Genomic DNA, 20217 nt, shown 5'->3' on the forward strand with positions numbered 1-20217 from the left:
AAAAAGGCGAGGTTGCAATCAGGATATGAATGAAGAAGTAGGTGCAAAAACCGAGACTAACAGCAAGAAATGAGCCACATGGTGGGATGCAGGCCAGATGAGTATTGAGTCAGAATAGCTGAGCATTTGACCAGCTACAGTGTCCTAAGCTTATAATACACTTTAGAGATCTCTGTGTCATTATTCAGAACTGGGGTGGGCATAGAAAAACTTGTGGTTACACGAATCTTTTAAGCTATTTTTAAAAACTGGAGTATGTACAATAATTTTTACTTTTCTTGTGATGGCTAGAAATGGAAATGTCAGTAATAGTAAAATATTAAAAAAAACCCTATGATAAATTTCCCAACTCAACAAAAAACAAATTTACATGCATACAGAATGACCTTGACATATAATTTGTAACAATATGATAAAAAGCTAGGTTGAATTATACTTTCTGGCTTTAAGCCAGAATAATTTCTATTATTGCAACTCTATTTTCCTTTGGTGCAAAACTGCCCACAGCATTGCTAATCCAGGCTATAGTTTTCATAATCTCCAGGATGGTTCAAATAGAGCATATGCTTCTATGAAATAAAAGGAATAAAAATATCCCCTTAGTCATAAATTACTATGATAATGGAGAGGCATCTTAGAATACTAAGATTAAGAATATTAAATTACACCAATTTCCTTGAGCCTTTATGTTGTTTTACTTTATATTTATTAGGAAGGCTACACTTGTGCTATTTTGACAGAGATACCAGTGGTTAAGCCACTTGCTCAAGGCAGCAGGGGAGTAGAGGAAATTTACAATAGGTACTAAGTCCTGACACCAAGTCTGAACCATAGACTGTATGATCACGTTTGGATTCTATGTAAGCAGCAATATAATTTTCAAACAGATAGAAGGGCTACAGATTGGAAAGTGGCTTGAACCAGTGCTTTCTAAGAGTCAGAATACCCTTCATGCGTCAAGCAGAAAAACAGAGAAAAATTAGAATTGTTGACCAATCACAGGAACATTAGCAACTTGACTAGATGATGTTCTTTTCCTTTCCTGGTTTACTTTTATCATAGCATTGCAAAGCAATGACAGGAATGAAAAGACTCTGGGTATGAAGCTGATGAGGAGTTTATAGAAGACCAAGCAAAGCATTTAAGGACATGAAAACTAATCATTTACAATAAAGAAAAACTACAGACACATTAGGTGATACATGCTTTAACATACTTGAAGTTCTAGTTAGAGCAATAAGTAACTAAAGGAGATCGAGGAGATCCAAATTGGAAAGGAAGAAGTCAAAGTATCACTATTCATGGATGATACGATAATATACATAAGTGACCCCAAAAATTCTACCAAAGACCTCCTACAGCTGATAAACACCTTCGGCGAAGTGGCTGGATATAAAATCAACTCAAAATAGTCAGTAGCCCTCCTGTATAAAATTGACAAATAAGCTGAGAAATAAATTAAGGAATCTACACCATTCACAATAGCCTCAAATAATCTAAAGTATCTTTATGAAATTTTAACCACGGAAGTTAAAGATCTCTAAGAAAAACACTTCAAGCCTCTGAAGAAGGAAACTGAAGAAGATACCAGAAGATGGAAAGATCTCCCATGCTCGTGGATTGGGAAAATCAATATAGTAAAAATGGTCATCTTACCAAAAGCAATCTACAGATTCATTGTAAACCCTACCAAAATACATACACATTTTTTTTTTTTACAGACTTTGAGAGAGTAATTCTCAAGTTAATATGGAAAAACAAAAAACCCAGAATAGCTAAATCAATCCTGTACAATAAAAGATCTGCAGACTGGGAAAAGATCTTCACCAAGCCTACATCTGACAAAGGGCTAATATCCAAAAAATATAAAAAAAATACAAGAAATTAAACACCAACAAACCAAATAATCAAATTAAAAAATGGGATATAAATCTAAACAGACAGTTTTCAAAAGATGAATGTCGAATGGCCAAGAAACACTAAAAGAAATGCTCAATGTCCTTAGTTATCAGGGAAATGAAAATCAAAACAACTCTGAGATTCTATCTTACACTTAAGTGACAGCACATCATGGTGAGGATGTGGAGAAAGGGGATCACTCCTCCATTGCTGGTGGGAGTGCAAACTAGTACAACCACTTTAGAAATCAATTTGGCACTTTCTCAGAAAATTGGGAATATTTTAACCTCAAGACACAGCTATATCTCTCTTGGGATATAGCTTGGGTATTTGCCCAAAAGACGCTCTACCATACAACAAGGATATTTGCTCAACTATCTTCATATTAGCTTTATTTGTAATAGACAGAATCTGGAAACAACTTAGATGTCCCTCAACTGAAGAATTATAGAGAAATTGTGGTGCATTTATACAATCCTGAAATTTGCAGGCAAATGGATGGAACTAGAAATGATCATCCTGAATGAGGTAACCCAGACCTAGAAAGACAGGCATGGCATATACTCATAAGTGGATATTAGCCCAACATAGATGTCTTCTGAGAGACTCTACCCAGCAGTGGATCAGGACAGAAGAAAGATACTGAGACTTAAAGCCAGACTCTGGGCGGGGTGCTGAGAGATGTATGGAAGACTGGGGAAATGGAAGGACCCAGAAGGGGTCAGGAGCTCTACAGGGAGGCCATCAAGGCCTGCAGATCTGGACTCATGAGTGCCTGTACAAATTGATGTACCAAGGACAATGCATGCAGTGAGCCTAGACCCCCTGTTCAGATGTAGCTGATGGACAGCTATTTCTCCATGTGTGGGAAGGGAAACTGCTGCTGACCCTCTGACATACACTCTGTTCCCATGATTTGATTTGATCAATGCTCCTTGGCAGGATGGTCTTGAGGGCACACAGAAGAAGGGGAAGCAGGCTATACTGATGAGACCTGATAGGCTGTGGCCAGAGAGTCAGGGAGGAGCCCCTCCACTCCCCTTGTCAAAGGGCTAGGGGAGGGGAATAGGACAGAAGAGGGAAGGAGGGTGAGAACAGGAAGATAAGAGCTAAGGGATAACAACTGAGATGTAATGGGAATAAATATATAAAATAGACAATAATGTTCACCAATTTATTTGTAAAACTAAAAATTTACTTCATTTTGCACCTTTCAGGCAAGCTTTCCTGACCCCAGTGTTCATTAACTGTCATTGTGGAAAGGATGGAAAAATGCCATAGCAAATACAAGTGACTATCCAGGGCCACATAGGAAAACTCAGAACTTTAAGCCTATAAAGCACTGCTAACGAAGAATGGTAAATCATCTGTCTAGAGAGGAAGAACAAGTGTTAGCTACAAAAGTGTGTCCAAAACACTTTTGTGGTAGAGCATTATTCCCTCTGAATTTCTGATATCCTCTGGTTACTTTGTTTTACATGGTAGCTACTTCTGAATAATAAAAAATGTGTTAGGTGTGGTGTCACATGCTTTTAATTACAGGAGGCAGAGCCAGAGGAGGAGCCAGATGTAGAGTTCAAGGCCAGCCTGGTCTACACAGGGAGTTCCAGGATGGCCAAGGCTATATAGACAGAACTGTCAAAACAACAGCAGCAACAACAGCAACAGGAACAGCAGCAGCAGCAGCAGCAGCAGCAGCAGCAGCAGCAGCAGCAACAAAAACTCCAAGAAACAACCAAAGAATAATTAAAATGATAAGAGTTTCTTTATAAAACAGTCAAACATTTTAGAAAATCCTAAAGCAGTAAATGAAAAGCATAGTAAACCTGTTACCCATATATGGGGGTTGTAAAATCTCTCAGTGGAGAAACTTTAGATTTTTTTCCTAGAAGTAGCTATATATTTTCCATATATACAAAATTTATCAGTGGAACTGTTATAAATTACAGTTACATGAAAGGTGCTAGGCTATTCTTGAACCTTTACTATTTTAAAGAATGTTCTTCTACTTAATCTTCAGATAGACTTAATGCACCTTTAAAAATACCTTGAAAAAAATTACAGGAATGATAAAAAGTGTAAAGTGTAGAAAGTCAAGATCTCTCATAATTCAATTTTGTCAGTATACATCCTTAATCAAAATATATTCTCCTGTGGTTTCCTTACTCAAGGGAAGCTTCCATTGTCTAGCTGTGCTGGAGAAGCCCTGAATCATCTCCAGTTTCTCATGCCCACTAAACACTTGGCCACTCTCCTGCCATATTCAGCCAGCTCTTTAAAAGAGCTACTCAAGGACCATTAAGGATTATTCCTCCATTTAGATTGCATTACAAGGGTAAGGGTAGGGTTTCTTCATATATTTCAATAAAACATTACAACAAACACTTTATATTGACTGCAAAGTCTAGGTGGATATCAAAACATTTTGCAAAATGTAAGATGGCCATAGTTTTCACTATTATTTGTGGGTTTAGAAAGTATTTGCTTTTTATAAAAAGTATGTTAACATATAAGATTATTACTGTTATCTTCAAGTAAAAATTTACATTCTGAGAATATTGTTAGGTATTAATAACATAACCAATAAACCAGTGTTCCAAAGCTTTCTTTCTTTAGAGAAAGAAAAGTCTAGAATTTTCTCCATACCTTCCACTTCTACCTCATTTTGTGCTATTTCTAACCATCTCTTTTCACTGTTTCCACCCCCCCCTTTCTTCAATAGACAACTTGATTTTCTTTGAGGAGACTAGGAGGCTTCCTACAGGACAGCTTCAATAACAGCTCTGTATCCAGAGCATACACTCTTCACCCCCCAAATCTCTATGACTTCATCTTCCTTCCACTATTTTAGTTTTTAGAAACACAGTTTCAATAAGCAGCCAAGGTAGACTTCCACTTGGCATATAGCTCAGGCTGGCATCAAACTCACAATTCTCCTGTCTCTGCTTCCTAAGAGGTGGGATCATAGATGTTTGCTAGGACACAGGCCTTTTTTACAGTTTTAATTGTCAGCCTTTGCCATCTTGAGTCATTAAAATATGGATTTTTCTGTTTTATTATTATATGTGCAATGCATACAAATGTTCCTGGCACATACTTCACTCTCAAATCAAAACATTCTGGTTAAATGTGACTGAAATTGGCATTGTTGTTGTTGTTGTTGTTATTCTCAGTATAAAATCTCTGGCTGTCTTGGAACTTGCTTTGTAGACCAGGCTGTCCTCATAGAGATCAGCCTGCCTTTGCCTCCTGAGTGTTGGGATTAAAGGCATGTGCCACTATACCTGGCTGAATTTGGCTTTATAATGTATTTATATCTGTTTTTTCTTAGAAAAGTATTGATCTCATTCACCTCATGGTTTCTGAACAATTTTAGGATGAAAATGTCTTAAATGTAATAAAACTAAAATATAGATATAAGAAAGACTGCCATACCTGACATACTCTGAGAGCTTGGTCTAAGACTGTTTTGGTATCAGTGTCATAATCTGGGCAGGGCAGCATGGCTCGGCTAAGATGTGCCTGAAGCAAGAGATGTGCTTTGGTGTGAGGGCTGTCAAATGAATGGGGATTTAATTCAATGGGAAGACATTTGGCCAATTCGTTATTCGTATGGTCCTCATTGTGTCGTACTGGCAAGTCTGTGTATTCTTCTGCATCCTGCAAAAAACAAAAACAAAAACAAAAAGACAAATTTCAACTTAATGATCAAAAGCACAATAACTAAAATACTTCTCACTGATATTTTGTGGTCTGAGAATTGAACCCAGGGTATTGCACATGCCAAGCTCTGTACTTCTGAGCTATATCCCTTGCTGTGATTATTATTCATTACTTACTTATAATTAAAACAAGGTTTATTAAACCATAAATTATGTAAGTGTTACATAGGACAGCTCCCAGAACAGCTACTAAGAAAGCTTCTGATCCTAATGGCTCCAGCAATTTAGACTGTTCCATACAGGACTTTAATTAAGAATGGAATTTCTCAACATTTAGAAACATGACCACAAATGCTATTCCTAGCTTGTTTAACCATTTCTCCCAACATTATTAAGGCCCTATAAAGGTATATTATTCATCCTAAATCAGCCAGAAGAAGCCTTAAGAGAGCAACGCCTACACTTCCCTTAAGGGGGGTTTGGGTAGGTTTCTGGCTATTTTCTTGGGCTAAATAGGTTTATTTTCACTGAGAGTTGGTTATACGTTATTAATGGTCTTATTCAGAGAGAAATCAAGGTTGTACTTAGGGATGTCTCTTTTTTCCCTTATCATTCTTTATTAGGTTTAGAGATAGAGTTGAAAAGAAAGAAGGGGGAATATAGAAATATATAGGTATGATAGGACAAAAAGTAGATTATTGAATCTACTCCTCAACTTAATACCTTAATCATTACTCACAAGGTTATTTTTAATTCACTGGTATAGAACTTTGCATATTGATGCAAAATAAAAATAATTTTGATACATTGGTGTAGAATTCAAATTTGAGATTATTCTTCACTATATATATATATATATATATATATATATATATATATATATATACACACACACTCTAATATGAAGTATTGTACCCATACAACTAAACTATAATACAAGGCTTACTTCTAATATTTTGTAGGCTGTTGAGGATAATTAAATAATACAAGTTAATAGTTGCCCAAATTATGGTTATGTCAATTACTAGTATAGTTCTAGCACAAGAATATACATCCTAGGTTTAACAGATTAATATGATTCTATAGATAGACAAGGTAAAATAGATAAGGTCTTCAGAAACCTCAGAGACCTACAGAATATGACATTTAAAGATATTTTTTGTTATTTTAAAGATTGTGTGATAACAAGACAGGTTAACTCTTGACAATACCCAACCTACCTCAAAGAAGACAATAAGCATCAAAGAACCTCCTTATAGAGATGCCTTCAAATTTGGCAAACAAGCCACTGGGAAAAATGTCCTTGCTTCTGACACAGACAGAATTCTGCCTAAAAATGGGCAAGCATGGATACAGGCAGGATCAATGGTCAAACTCTGCCAAGACAGGGTAATAAGCAAGTCCTCAATAGTTCCTACCTCGCAAATATGTCTGTCATATATATTGGTACAGAAGGCTGAAGATGATGCTCCAACATTATAGAGAGTTATGGGTGACTGTTCAGGTAGCAAACCATCTTTGTCATTTATTTTTTATTTTGGAAGCTATTAACCTGCACTTCCGGTTCACAAGTCTCTGATGGGGTTGAAGACCAGCTAGTTTAGTGTTACAATTAAGCTTAGCTGTTTAGGGGTTAAGATGTTTTTAGGTCTAGATATATGTTTTAAGTCAATTAGAGATGAGCTATGATATTGATTTTCATTCAAAATTTTAGACTCACCAAGATAGGAAAAGTCTTTTCCTCAAGTTTGCCAAATAAAAATAGCCAAATCACTACGAATGTAACACTTATATAATTCCTGATTGTTTTGTGGCTCTTCCTGCTGTATGTAGTTTATCTTATTTATGTGTAATTATATAAATGTACATGTTTAAAAAAGAAATACAATAAAACCAGATTTATCTACTTTCTTAGAATATTTTTGTAAAAGAGAAATCTTATTTTTCCAAAAATGTGGTTGAGATTCAGCCAACTGCTACTGCTATGAAAGTTCAACACCATCTATTCAACGCTATCTATAGCATTAGCGAAAGATTAATGTTATAAACGGTTTGGTAACATTTGGTTAAAAGAGAAAGGACAAAACATTTGAAGCTTTGACTCTGAAGGTACTGGCTATAAAATATGGAAAGCTTAAGATTTAGGAAACAAACTAGGTAAGCCTTAGTATTGCCTAGCTTACAGTAAGGAGACATTCTAGGATGTAGTACAGAAAGGCACAATCCAAGTGGACCTGGATGACTCCTGATTTGACATGGAGTTGTAAATCCAGATATGAAGGTGGCCAAAGTTTATGTATCTGTACTAGAGAAGATTGCTACAGATCAAGGGTGGAGGGCATGGAGAACATGTGCACATGGCTCTAGAAATCTGCAGGACCTCCTCTTTGAGTCTTCATTAGAATACTGTCTAGAACAGCAGTTCTGAACTTCTGTGTTGTGACTCCTTTTGGGGGTCAAACAACCCTTTCAAAGGGGTCACTTAGGACCACTGAAATCCACAGATATTTCCATTGCTATTCACAACAGGAATAGATTTACAATTGTGAAGTAGCAACAAAAATAATTTCATGGTTATATCACCAAAACATGCAGAACTGTATTACAGAGTTGCAGTATTAGGAAGGTTGAGAGCCACTTGTCTAGAGCATACATGTTAGGAAGTTGCCTAAAATAGGGCGAAAAAAATCATTAAAAAACAGAAAGACTTTACAAGGACCAGTGTCTAGCACTGAAATAGTGTTTAGACTAATTCTTATTCCAGTTACAAAGAACAAGAAAAAAATCGTGGATTATAGGGTACTGAGTGGAGATGGTCTTGTCTGAGGTCTATACAGTGGGGTGAATGCTACTCTGGATTTGTCCCTCCCCCCAAAAAAAAGATCATAAAGGCAACATGTAAATGGATCACATGCTTCCAAATAAATAAACTGAATTCCAGAACAAAGCTCAGAAATATTTACAGGTTTAAAAAAATTCTTGATGGTAAAATTTGCATATAATTAATGATTACTAGCCACAAAAAATAAAGCAGAAAAACAGGGCCTATAACAGAGAAAATAACCATCTATGGAAACTGATAAAGAATTAACACGAGTCAGGTTTATTATGCAAGTAATCCTTGACTTTGATTATGGTTCTTTAAAACATTTATATGTAACATGATTGTTGATATGCTTTAGGTTTAAATGTGTAATCTTGGTGTCTTCTAGAAATCTATATTTTTCTCATATGAAAACATACGTTATATACCCCATTTATTCTTTGATTCTTTTTTTTTCCTTTAGTTTTTTTTGGAGAGGGGTCCAAATCATGTTTCTTAGATTATTTTCTAGGTTGATTTGCTGGTTATAACTTATGTTTTTCTGTTTCCGTGGTAATAGTTAGGGTTATAATACATTTCTTAGCTGCTGAACATATATATGTGCTATCAGAAGAGAAAAGTAATCAGTATCACTTAGCTATGAACCCTTATCACAGCAACATGTCTCCAAGATATAGCTAAGCAATAGTGGCACAAATGTTGATGGTAGAAATCAACCACTTTCATATTGGATTTAAGGCCCCGTCTATGAGATAGAACCCAAACCTTACACTGTTCATGAGGGGAGGAACATGAGACTAAACGGGTCATGAGCCTTAGGATAAAATCTACCACTGTTCTACTAAATGAACACAACAATAAAAAGACTCTAAAGATATACTGCTACATCCAGTATTGATCACTGCATCACCCAGCTCCCATCAGGAAAACATCTTGCAGCAGATGGAAATTAACATAAAGACACACAACTAGACACATACCGAGTCAGAGACCTTGGAGAACTTATCTCTAAATGGGATGACTTTATTAAATGCCAGGGATGAGAAGTGGTGGCTGACTCCAAAGAATATTTTATATTTTATAAAAGTAACAGAATCAACCACATAAAATGCTCTAGGAATATGAGAAACTAAAAAGTTGGTATAGTATAGAAACTGAAAAATCAAAAGTGTAGAAAGGAAGACTTAATATCTATCTTTCAATAAACTGATAAAATCTTAAATATAAGAATGATTGAGGATACAACAGCATTGAACACTGCCAAACTGACTCCACCCAACATTATAAAACACATTATTCTCAAGCACACAAGAAACATTTACCAAGACAGATCATATTATTTGCTACAAACGAGTTCCAGATTATATTACAACCAAATGAAAACTAAATGAGAACTTGGTAACAAGCATGTCTCTGGAAAATGCCACAATATTCAGAAATTACTTTGAAATGGATGAAAACAGAAATGCAGTGTATCTGATTTTGCAGGCTGTTACTAGAACATACATAGTGAATATATGTATAAAATTGATACCTATGTTAAAACTGAAAAAATGTCTCAAATTAATGACCTCAAGCTACTTAAAGAAATAAAAAATTAAATGAAATTCAAATAACATGAAAGAAAAGGATAAAAAATTAAAGTGAGGTTACTGAAATAGGAAATTGTCACGACAGAAAAATTGGCAGGACTGAGAACTCATTTCTGGGATGAGGGCAACTTAGGACACTTCAGCTTGTGCAGACCAGAGGATACCAGGAGAGAAGGAGAGAAGGCACACATCAGTGTCAGGCCTGGGGATAGAGCCTACACATTTTACAAATTCAAAACTGGTAATAAGAAAAAATACGAACAACTTACTGTCTACAAATGTAAACATAAATAAAATGTCCGTCTTTGACAGATACATAGAACCAAGTCCATAGAGGAATTGATATCTTGAAAAATCCCCATTTGTATTAAGTATGTTGAATTTGCAATAAAAACTTTGTACTGTGATGGAATTTTTACTAAAAACTATCTAAAACCAGTTCTATATAAATTTCTCAAACAATTCTATATTATGAGCATTGTCCTTGCACCCATATAGGGCAATTATACTAAAGAAGAACACCACCACAATATCTATACTAATATTGTTCACAAACAGGCAAAAGTGTAAACAAAATCATAGTAGATGGAATTTACAAAATCAAGAAGGCATAAGTACTTGTCTCATAAGCCTGACTATTAAACTTCGATCCCCAAATCCACATGAATTTAAGATGTGATTTATAATCCCAGCACTCCTAGAGTCAACTAGGAGGTTCTAAAAGAAAACCACTTGGAAACTTTTGGTTTGGGTAATCTGGAATATGGAAAACAAAACAATAAGAAAGATCCTGTCTGAACACATAGCAGGTGATATTACATTCTAGAAGTTCTCTTCTGACATCTACATGTGCATTGTGTAATATACTCATATACACACTAACACGTAAACAAACAAAATTAAGACATTTGTATAAGATAATAATACACAATGATCAAGTGAGATTTATTTCCAGAAGGTATGATTAAATAGCTCTAAAAATCAATTGATATAAGTAACCTTATTAAGAAACTTGCAAAGAAAAAAACATAAAATCATGTCAATTGATGTATAGGAAAAAAACAAACAAACAAACAAACCATTAAGTCCGACATCCACCCTAACAAACACACTCTCAACAAACCTAGGAAAAGATACTTTTTCAATACTATAAATGAAATCTCAGAAGTCTACAGTTACATCCTAACTCTCAATAGTGACTCACTGAGTGTACTCACCCAGAGATAAAAAAGACAGGGAAGTTTGCTTTATGTTGTAATGCTTCTTTCATCATTGTTACAATGGTTCCAGACAGTGACACCAAGCAATAAAAAGGCATGGAGATTGAAAAGAAAGAACCAAGACTGCCTTTATTTGATCATCAATATAGAAAACCTAACAGCCAAAATAATGAGCTACAACATTTGCATTTGGATTTACAGAATTAAATTTAGAAACTGAAAAATTCTAAAGGCATAAATTATGAGAAATGTCAACAAATGAAAGTACCAAATATGTAAAATCCATATAATGAAAACTATATAAAACTGTGAAGAAAAGTTAAAAAAAATCTAAATGGAAAACTATCCCTTGGTAGTCTCAAATTGAACTACTGACTTTAAAACAATTCAATAACAACCACAGAAATTCTTTTTTTCTTTTGCTAAAAATTCATATGTTGGTTCCAAAGTTCAGAAAGAAATGCAACGGATCTAAAATAGCCAAAACGCAGAAAAGGGACACCAAAGTAGAAAAGCTAGCACTACATGATTTTAAGACCTGGTAGCTTATGCCTACAAACTCAGTATCAGGAGGCTGATGCAGCAGGACAGTTCTGAGTTTGAGGCCAACCTGGGCAACTGAGTGAAAACCTTTATCAATCTATCTTTCTTCCTTTCTTCCTTCCTTCCTTCCTGTTTTGGAGACAGGGTTTCACATATATAGTTCTAGAACTGTCCTGAAACTATGTAGATCAGGCTGGCCTAGAATTCTGAGATCTGCCTGCCTGTCTCCCAAATGCTGGGACTAAAGGCAAAAGCCACCTGGCTTAGTTTAAAAAGGTTTCTAAGATATATTCATATATAAAAGGAATTTAAATAGAGTTAGCATATAGTGCAGGGATAATATCTTAACTAGACCTCATATGCCACCATATAAAAGCCCAAATACCAGGAATATATTACATCTTTTTGAGTTGTTGGCCAGTGGGTCACACAGAACTGCCCCACAATATTACAGGATATTGCAAATGGTACTAGTTACCATTTTATAGTAAGATACTATTGCTGAAGATATCACATATTAATGTCAGTCTTACACAAAATGTAAAGCAGTTTTAAGAATTATTTCATGTAAAGAGGTGTAACTAGTGTTTAAAATTTAAATAACCAACAAACTAAGGGGCAAAAGGAATGATGAAAATCTCGAGGAACATGCAAATTGTTATAAACTCTCTGGAAAAGAGTTCCATATTCACTGAAACCAACCCACACACTTGCCACATGACTCAGCCACTCCATTTTAAACCAATGTACCCAAGATACACCCATATACTTGTATGCTGAATCTGACAACATCATTGACATAAGTGACAGGTGAAGTGATACACATGCGTTCGACTCAGATACAAATATTTACTACTCAATGAAGAAAATTAACTATCATTATTATGCTAAGTTAAAAAAGTAAGATATCTTTCCAAAGCGTTTACCTTAGAATTTCATTTACATTGTACTTCAGTAAATGCAAAATAATTTATTGTGACAGAAAGCAGTGTTAACTGGTCAGCACTAGAGTTGAGGAGTGTAATGTTCACATATATGGAGTAAGATGTTTGTTTTGGAATTACGTATTTCTGCTTATGAAATATGGCAGAATGATGAGACAGTGCCCACAGATTTTATTATTTGCAATTCAGTAGCATAATACAATTCAAGTATTCTATTAACTATGTGTCAATACATAATATGTACTGAAGTATTGAAATATAGATCTCCTTTTGATATAGCATTTTACATTTGAAAATTTTCTATTCAAATAAAAATTATCTCTATGTGTGTGCTTGTGAGCATGTCATCACAATTGTGCAGAAACCTTTGGAGATTAGAAGAGGGTATTGGATTCTGGAGCTGGATTCATAGTTGCTTGTGAATCCTCTGATGTGGATGTTGGGAAATACCTCAGGCCCTCTGGAAGAGTAGCATGTGCTGTTAACCACTGGGCCATCTCTTCGGCTTCTAAATATTTTATACATGATTGACAATATACTACCATTATTACATACCAACTGCATATTATAGGAGTAGCAAAACAATTGGGAGGGATGGTTATAGTATTGATCTTTATAAAAAAGATCAGAGTACTGATAGGAAAATTCCTACTTAGAAATAGAGTAAGATACATTAACAAAACATTTGTTGAATATCTACTTGATGTCACTGCCAGCTCCTGGGATAAAGCAGTCCTCTAGTTGTGTCTAAAGATATTATTGCAAATCCTGTGAAGAAATAAACTGGAAATATGAAGTAATCCAGCAAAGACTTTTGGCCTAGTCAAAAAGTGGAAGTTGTTTCTTCAAGAAAAAGCCAAGTGGTAGTAGTGGCGGCTCACAGTTTTATTCCCAGCAGTTGGAAGGCAGAGGCTGGTGGATTTCTATGAATTTGAGGCCAGCCTGTTCTACAAAGTGAGTCCAGGACAGTCAAGGATATACAGAGAAATTCTGTCTCGAAAAATCAAAAAGAAAGAGAGAAAGAAAGCAAAGAAAAAGGGAGTTAGGATATAAAGATGATATGAAGAGAGAAGCGAAGAGTGCCCTGGGAGTAGTCCTCCAATGGGGAGGAAGACAAGGAAGACAAAAGAGTAAAAAAAATGTCGGTGAAATTAGTTTTAATTAATTTAATACAATTTCTTGAATGAGTAGCTTGGATATTATTTGTTACATCCTGTTTAACTAATAATTTGAATACATCTCAAGTTTCTTTTTAAACTTTGTTTTGTAATAGTCAAAACTCTCATGACATCATCAAACCCCTACCCAGATCTGGCCAAGGGACAGAACTTTCTCCATAGTTAAGTGGAGACTGGGGACTGACTTTCACACGATCTCTGGTGCCCCATATTTGACCATGTCCCCTTGAAGGGGAGGCCTGATGGCACTCGGAGGAAGGATAGCAGACTACGAAGAAGAGACTTGATACCCTAGCATCATATTCAGGGGCAGGAGGTCTCCCCCAGTCACAGTCACAGGGAAGGGGAATGGGGTAAAAGCGGGAGGGAGGGAGGAATGGGAGGATGCATGGGATGGGATAGTAAATGAGATGTAATATGAATTATTTTATTTTTCAATTAAAAATGTGTTAAAAAACTCTCATGGCTGTTGTATAATACTTGTCTTTTATGCTTCCTTATGTAAGAAGCACACTTATGCAGTAAAGTATCACAGTTAATACTTGATCACTATCTCTAATGTCACTTTGTTTTTAAATTTGTTTGTTTTCGATTTTTGGTTTTTGAGAGAGGCTTTCTCTGTGTAACAAGCCCTGGCTGTCCTGAACTCCATTTGTAGACCAGGCTGGCCTCAAACTCACAGAGATCCACTTGCCTCTACCACTACACATGGCTTACTTTTATTTTTGAATGCCATTTCTGCTCTTTCTTTATTTTGAGTCACCTGTCAATAAGGAAAGACTAACTACATTATTTGTATGGGTTAGGATTTCTATTGCTGTGTTGAAATATCACGAAAAAAAAAAAAAAGCAAATTGGGATAGAAAGGATTTATTCACCTTTATTTCCACATCACTCTTTATTATGAAAGGAATTCAGTACAAAAACTCAAACAGAGCAGGAAACTGGAGCCAGGAGTTGATACAGAGCTCATGGAGGGTGCTGCTTACTGGGTTGCTCAACATAGGTCAGGAACAGCAGCACAAAGGATGAGCTGAGCCCTCTCACACTAATAACTAATTAAGGAAATGTCTCCATATGAAGTTGAGAATTGTTCTTTAAAGGCCTGTAAAGAATTGTGTTGGTAAATGGGAATTATGTTGAATCTATAGTTTGCTTTTGGTAAAATGGGCATTTTTAGTATGTTAATTCTACCTATCCATGAGCATGGGAAATCTTTCCATCTTTTGATGTCTTCCTCAATTTCCATCAAAATACCAACATAATTTGTTACAGACCTTGAAAGAAAATTTGCAACCTCACATGGAAAAACAAAAACTCAGAATAGCTAAGACAATCCTGTACAATAAAAGATCTTCTGGAGGTATCTACATCCCTGATCTCAAGCTGTACTGTAGAGTAACAGTAACAAAAACTGCGTGGTACTGGCATAGAAACAGACTGATGGATCAATTGAATCGAATCCAAGACCCAGAAATAGGCTCATATACCTATGGACACTTAATTTTTGACAGAGAAGCCAAAACTATACAGTGGAAAAAACATAGCATCTTTACCAAACTGTACTGGTCTAACTGGATATGTACAGGTAGAAAAATGCAAATAGACCCATATTTATCACCCTGAACAAAACCCAAGTGGATCGAAGACATCAGCATAAAACCAGAAACACTAAATCTAGTAGAAGAGAAGGTAGGTTAGAGCCTTGAACTCATTGGCATAGGAGACAACTTCCTGAATAGAACACCAACTGCCCAGGCTCTAAGTGGGAACTCATAAAACTGAAAAGCAAAGGACACTGTCAACAGAACAAAACAACAACCTACAGTCTGGGAAAAGATCTTCATCAACCCTACATCTAACAGAAGGCTAATATCCAATATATATATATAAAGAAATCAAGAAATTAAACACCAACAAACCAAATAATCAAATTAAAAAATGAGGTCCAGAGCTAAAAAGAGAATTTACAGCCAAAGAATACTGAATGGCTGAGAAGCACTTAAAGAAATGCTCAACATTCTTAGAAATCATGGAAGTGCAAATCAAAACAACTCTGAGATCAGAATGGCTAAGATAAAAAACTCAAGTGAAGGCACATGGTGGCAAGGATGGGGAAAGTCGATCACTCCTTCATTGCTGGTTGGAGTGCAAACTAGTACAACCACTTTGGAAATCACTCTGGCGCTTTCTCAGAAAACTGGAATAGTGCTACCTCAGAACCCAGCTATACCACTCCTGAGCTGTTAGCATAATAATCTTGTGGACTGTGTACACTTTACCCTTGTCCATTTAAATGTTTATTTCCCCACCCCACTCTCTGGACCAATGCAGACATTACATTGTGATGTTTATTCTAAGATCTCCAGTTTCAAGTTTGTGTAAACATGTCACCATTTGTTCTCTGTGTTGTCAATAAAAACAAATTAGCCAATGCTGAACAATAGCAGAATACTATGGGATATCCTGATCCAGTGAGGGGAGGAGAAAGAGAAAGAGGAGGGAGGAGAGGATGAAACCAAGAGGAGAAGACCAGAAAACATCAAGAGAAATGAACCCAGCCTAGGAGTTGATTTAAAGCAAGTATAATGTGGGAATTCAGAATGGGAAGAATCTATACTAAAATGGAGGTTTAGGATGGAGTAAATATTGTGCAGCATTGTGCTATAGACTAATTAAATAGATCCTATGGTTCTTTGGGTACAAAGCTGGTTAAGGAGTAACTGCTGATTTCTCTAAAATAATAGTTCAATATATATACAAAAGAACCACAAAAAATCAGTAATGATATTAACATTATATTCATAGTGTTTTGGCTATTTGTATTTGGCAACATTGAAGAAAAAATTTTTTTTCCTGTTTTGGTGAGTCTAAAACTCTGAATGGAAATCAGTATCTCTCTCATCTCTATCTATCTAGACCTATAAAACATCTTAACTACTAAACAACTAAGCTTAATTGTAAGATTAACGTGAAAAAAAAAAAAAGACAGAGACAGTTTGCTGCCTGAATAGTCATGCAAAACTCTCTATAACATTGGAGCATCATCTTCAGCCTTCTGGCCCAGCATATCTGACAGACATATTTTCGAGTCAGGAACTATTGAGGACTTGCTTACACTGTCTTGGGAGAGTTTGGCTGTCAACTCTACCTGCATCCATGCTTGTCCATTTTTTTTGGCAGAACTCTGTCTGTGGTAGAAATGAGGACATTTTCCCCAGTGGCTAGCTTGCCACATTTGAAGCAATCTCCACAAGGAAGTTCTTGTGTTGCCAGGAGTTAACCTGTCTTATTGTCAATGAATCTTTAAAATAGTAAAAACATCTTTAAATGCCATATTCTGCTCTGAGGTTTTTGAAGACCTTATCTAACTATTTTACCTTATCTTTCTATAGAATCATATCTACCTGTTAAACTTAGGATGTATATTCTTGCAATATAAATAGACTAGTAATTGACATGACCATGATCTGATCAACTAAAACAATTAACTTGTTTAACTTACTTATCCTAAGTAGCCTACAATAGCACTTTCAAGGTATTGGAGGTAAAATTGTATTTTACTTGAGTTATGTCCCTCATGAAAGAATGGATAAAGAAACTGTGGTGCATCTATACAATGGAATACTATTCAGCTATCAAAAACAAGGACATCATAAAATTTGCATGGAAATGGATGTGGCTGGAAAACATTCTGAGTGAAGTAACCTGGACTCAGAAAGGCATGCATGGCATATACTCACAAGTGTAAATTAGCAATATAATACAGGATAACCATATTAAAATCCACATACCTAAAGAATCTAAGAAACAAGGAGGGCCCTAGGAAGGATACTTTATTTTTCATTCAGAAGGGCAAATAGAGCAGACACTGGAAGCAGCTGAAGAGAGGAAACAGGACAGTAGCCTACCATAGAGGTCCATGAAAGACTCCACCTAGCAGGGGATCAAAGCAGGAGCTGAGTTCTACAGCCAAACTTTAGGCAGAGTTCAGGGTGTCCTGTGGATGCGTGGGGGATAGAAGGACCTAGAGAAGACAGGAGTTCGAGAAGAAGATCAACAAAGCCAACAAATCTGGGCCCAGGGGGGCTGGCGGAGACTGACGAACCAAATAAGGACCATGAATGGAGAGGACCCAGGTCCCCCACTCAGATGTAGTGAATAGGCAGCTCCGTCTCCATATGGATCCCCTATTAAGGTTAGCAGGGGCTGTCCCTGCCATGTACTCTGTTGCCTGCACTTTGGTCACTTCCCCTGGTGGGGTGCCCTACCATGCCAGAGAGGAAGAGGATGCAGGCAGTCCTGATGAGACTTGATAGACTGGGGTCAGTTGAAAGCAGTTCCTTATCTTGGAGGAATAGGGGAGAAGAACATGGGGGAGGGGGGAAAAGGAGGGTAGCAGTGGGAGGAAAGGAGGGAGAGGGCTACAATTTGGATGTAAAGTGAATAAATTTAAAAATAAAATAAAATTAAGAAAAAAAAAACAGAAAATGTTTCACAGCCTGATCATATGAAGGCATTTTCCCCCAATTGAGGTTACCTCCTCTCAGATGACTTTAGCTTGAGTAAAGATGAGGTAAAACTATCCAGCACAATATTGTTTGAGGTCAGGACTTTTAGGACAGAAGCCCTGTCATCCATAGGCTGACCTATCGTAGTCTTGCTTCCATCTAGATCTTCACCAGCAAGTTCACTCATGCTCCCAGATATGCCAACTGGCGTAAGGAAAGCAAAGAAAGAAACCACAAACAAAGCCAAACACATAAACACACACACATAAACACAACACACACACACACACACACACACACACACACACACACACACATGCACAAAATCCATAAACAAACACATAAAAACAAGGGCAAATAAAGAAGATGGCTCAGAAATTATAATGTGACTTTTTTTTTTCATTCTAGGAAATTGAAACCATTGGAAATACAATTGGGAAATACAATTTATTTGTATCAAGTGCTGCAATGGATGGAATGTGCTGGAAAGTTTATTCCAGAAGAGACAGTGTTTGCTCTAGGTTTACAACAGTTTGCAGAGGAAGATGAGAAACTACTTGCATTCCAGGAAAATAGTATGAGAAGAACAAACAATAACAATAACAGCAGCAGCAGTAGCAGCAGCAACAACAACAACAAGGCAGTTAAAGAAGGCATGTGTATCTCCAAAAGAAGGGAGATAATAATGCTTTTATTATTGTAGAATGTAGAAAACACTCAGTGAGAAAAAAACTTTGTAAAGTGTACAAAATATATTAAAAGAGATAGAAGCAATCCAGGTAGCTCGGTGCAAGGTGGGAAAGGAGGACAAATCAAATTAAGGCCTGTACAATAAGTTAAAAGCATATTGATAGCTTAAGCTTTTTCTTGTTCATAAAACACAATTTCTTCTCACCTTTTACTGAAGAAAATACACTGACTTTTTTTTTTTTTATTATTGAAAACCAAACTGGATCTCCAGGTTTTGAGATTGAGGAATCTGAGATTTACAGATTATTTGGAAAGTTCAGTTAAAATAAAAATTCAGATTCTGGCTGGAATAATTAATAATATTTTAAATTAGTAATATTGTCTAAGGAACTATTCAGATTTACAACACAAGTTCAAATATATAATAATGCAAACCTAACTTAATTATATACATATATAACTTCTTTGATTGGGGTAAATCTTCAGGAATAGGCAGTGATTTAACAGTTCTGGACAAGTGGATATCTTTCTTAAGTGAGTGTAATTCTGATATTCAAAAGCAGCTTTTCCCCCCTCATTTTTTTCCTTTTCTTTTTTGTTATTTTGAGAAGTGATCAGACTCTACAGAACAGTCTGGACCAGAACTCACCATATAGCCTAGGCTGGCCTTGAACTTGTGATCCTGCCTCAGCTTCTCATGTGCTGTGATTAGAAGTGAGAGAGCTCCATGGTCTGGCAAGATAGACATTTCGTAATAGTAGGATATATGTAAGTGTGAGATAGCTGCCTCATTTGGTACTAAAGAAAAAAAATGTGCTCAAATGCCAGATGAGAAACTCCTGGTATTAAGAGAGAAGCTGTATATTTGAGCAAGGTTGAGTACACACATCACTTACTGTGCTTGAGAAGTTTTCATCTAACTTTGGCTTTTTTTGTCTTATTTCTCAATCCTCGAATTTCCAACTCAATGTAAAATGTGACTCCAGTGTTCTCTAAACTGTGCCAATTCTTCCTGAATGACCAGATTTATTGCTTTAATCCCTTCTTCATGAGGCTTGTGAATGTGCTCATTGCCAGTAGTATCAGTATCAGGAAAGTCTGAGAACAGCTGAGTACATTTCAAGCTGGAAAAATGTTCTGCAGTAGAGCCATCC

At 36.1% G+C, this 20217-nt stretch overlaps 1 protein-coding gene across 7 annotated transcripts in view; it reads right to left on the minus strand.

Moving 5' to 3' along the window:
- ASCC3 (activating signal cointegrator 1 complex subunit 3) overlaps positions 1-20217 on the minus strand; it is a 264221-nt gene that overhangs the window by 30495 nt on the left and 213509 nt on the right. For 6 of the 7 annotated variants that reach the window (XM_084776925.1, XM_084776929.1, XM_084776927.1 and 3 more), the window contains one exon: positions 5335-5559. The exons of the other annotated variant lie outside the window; for it this stretch is intronic. In XM_084776925.1, the coding sequence (XP_084633051.1) occupies positions 5335-5559 (225 nt within the window). The remainder of the gene's footprint in view (positions 1-5334; positions 5560-20217) is intronic. 7 annotated transcript variants of the gene reach the window in all.

The sequence above is a fragment of the Acomys minous genome (assembly GCF_964271855.1).
Source record: "Acomys minous genome assembly, chromosome: 3".
Classification (NCBI taxonomy): domain Eukaryota; kingdom Metazoa; phylum Chordata; class Mammalia; order Rodentia; family Muridae; genus Acomys; species Acomys minous.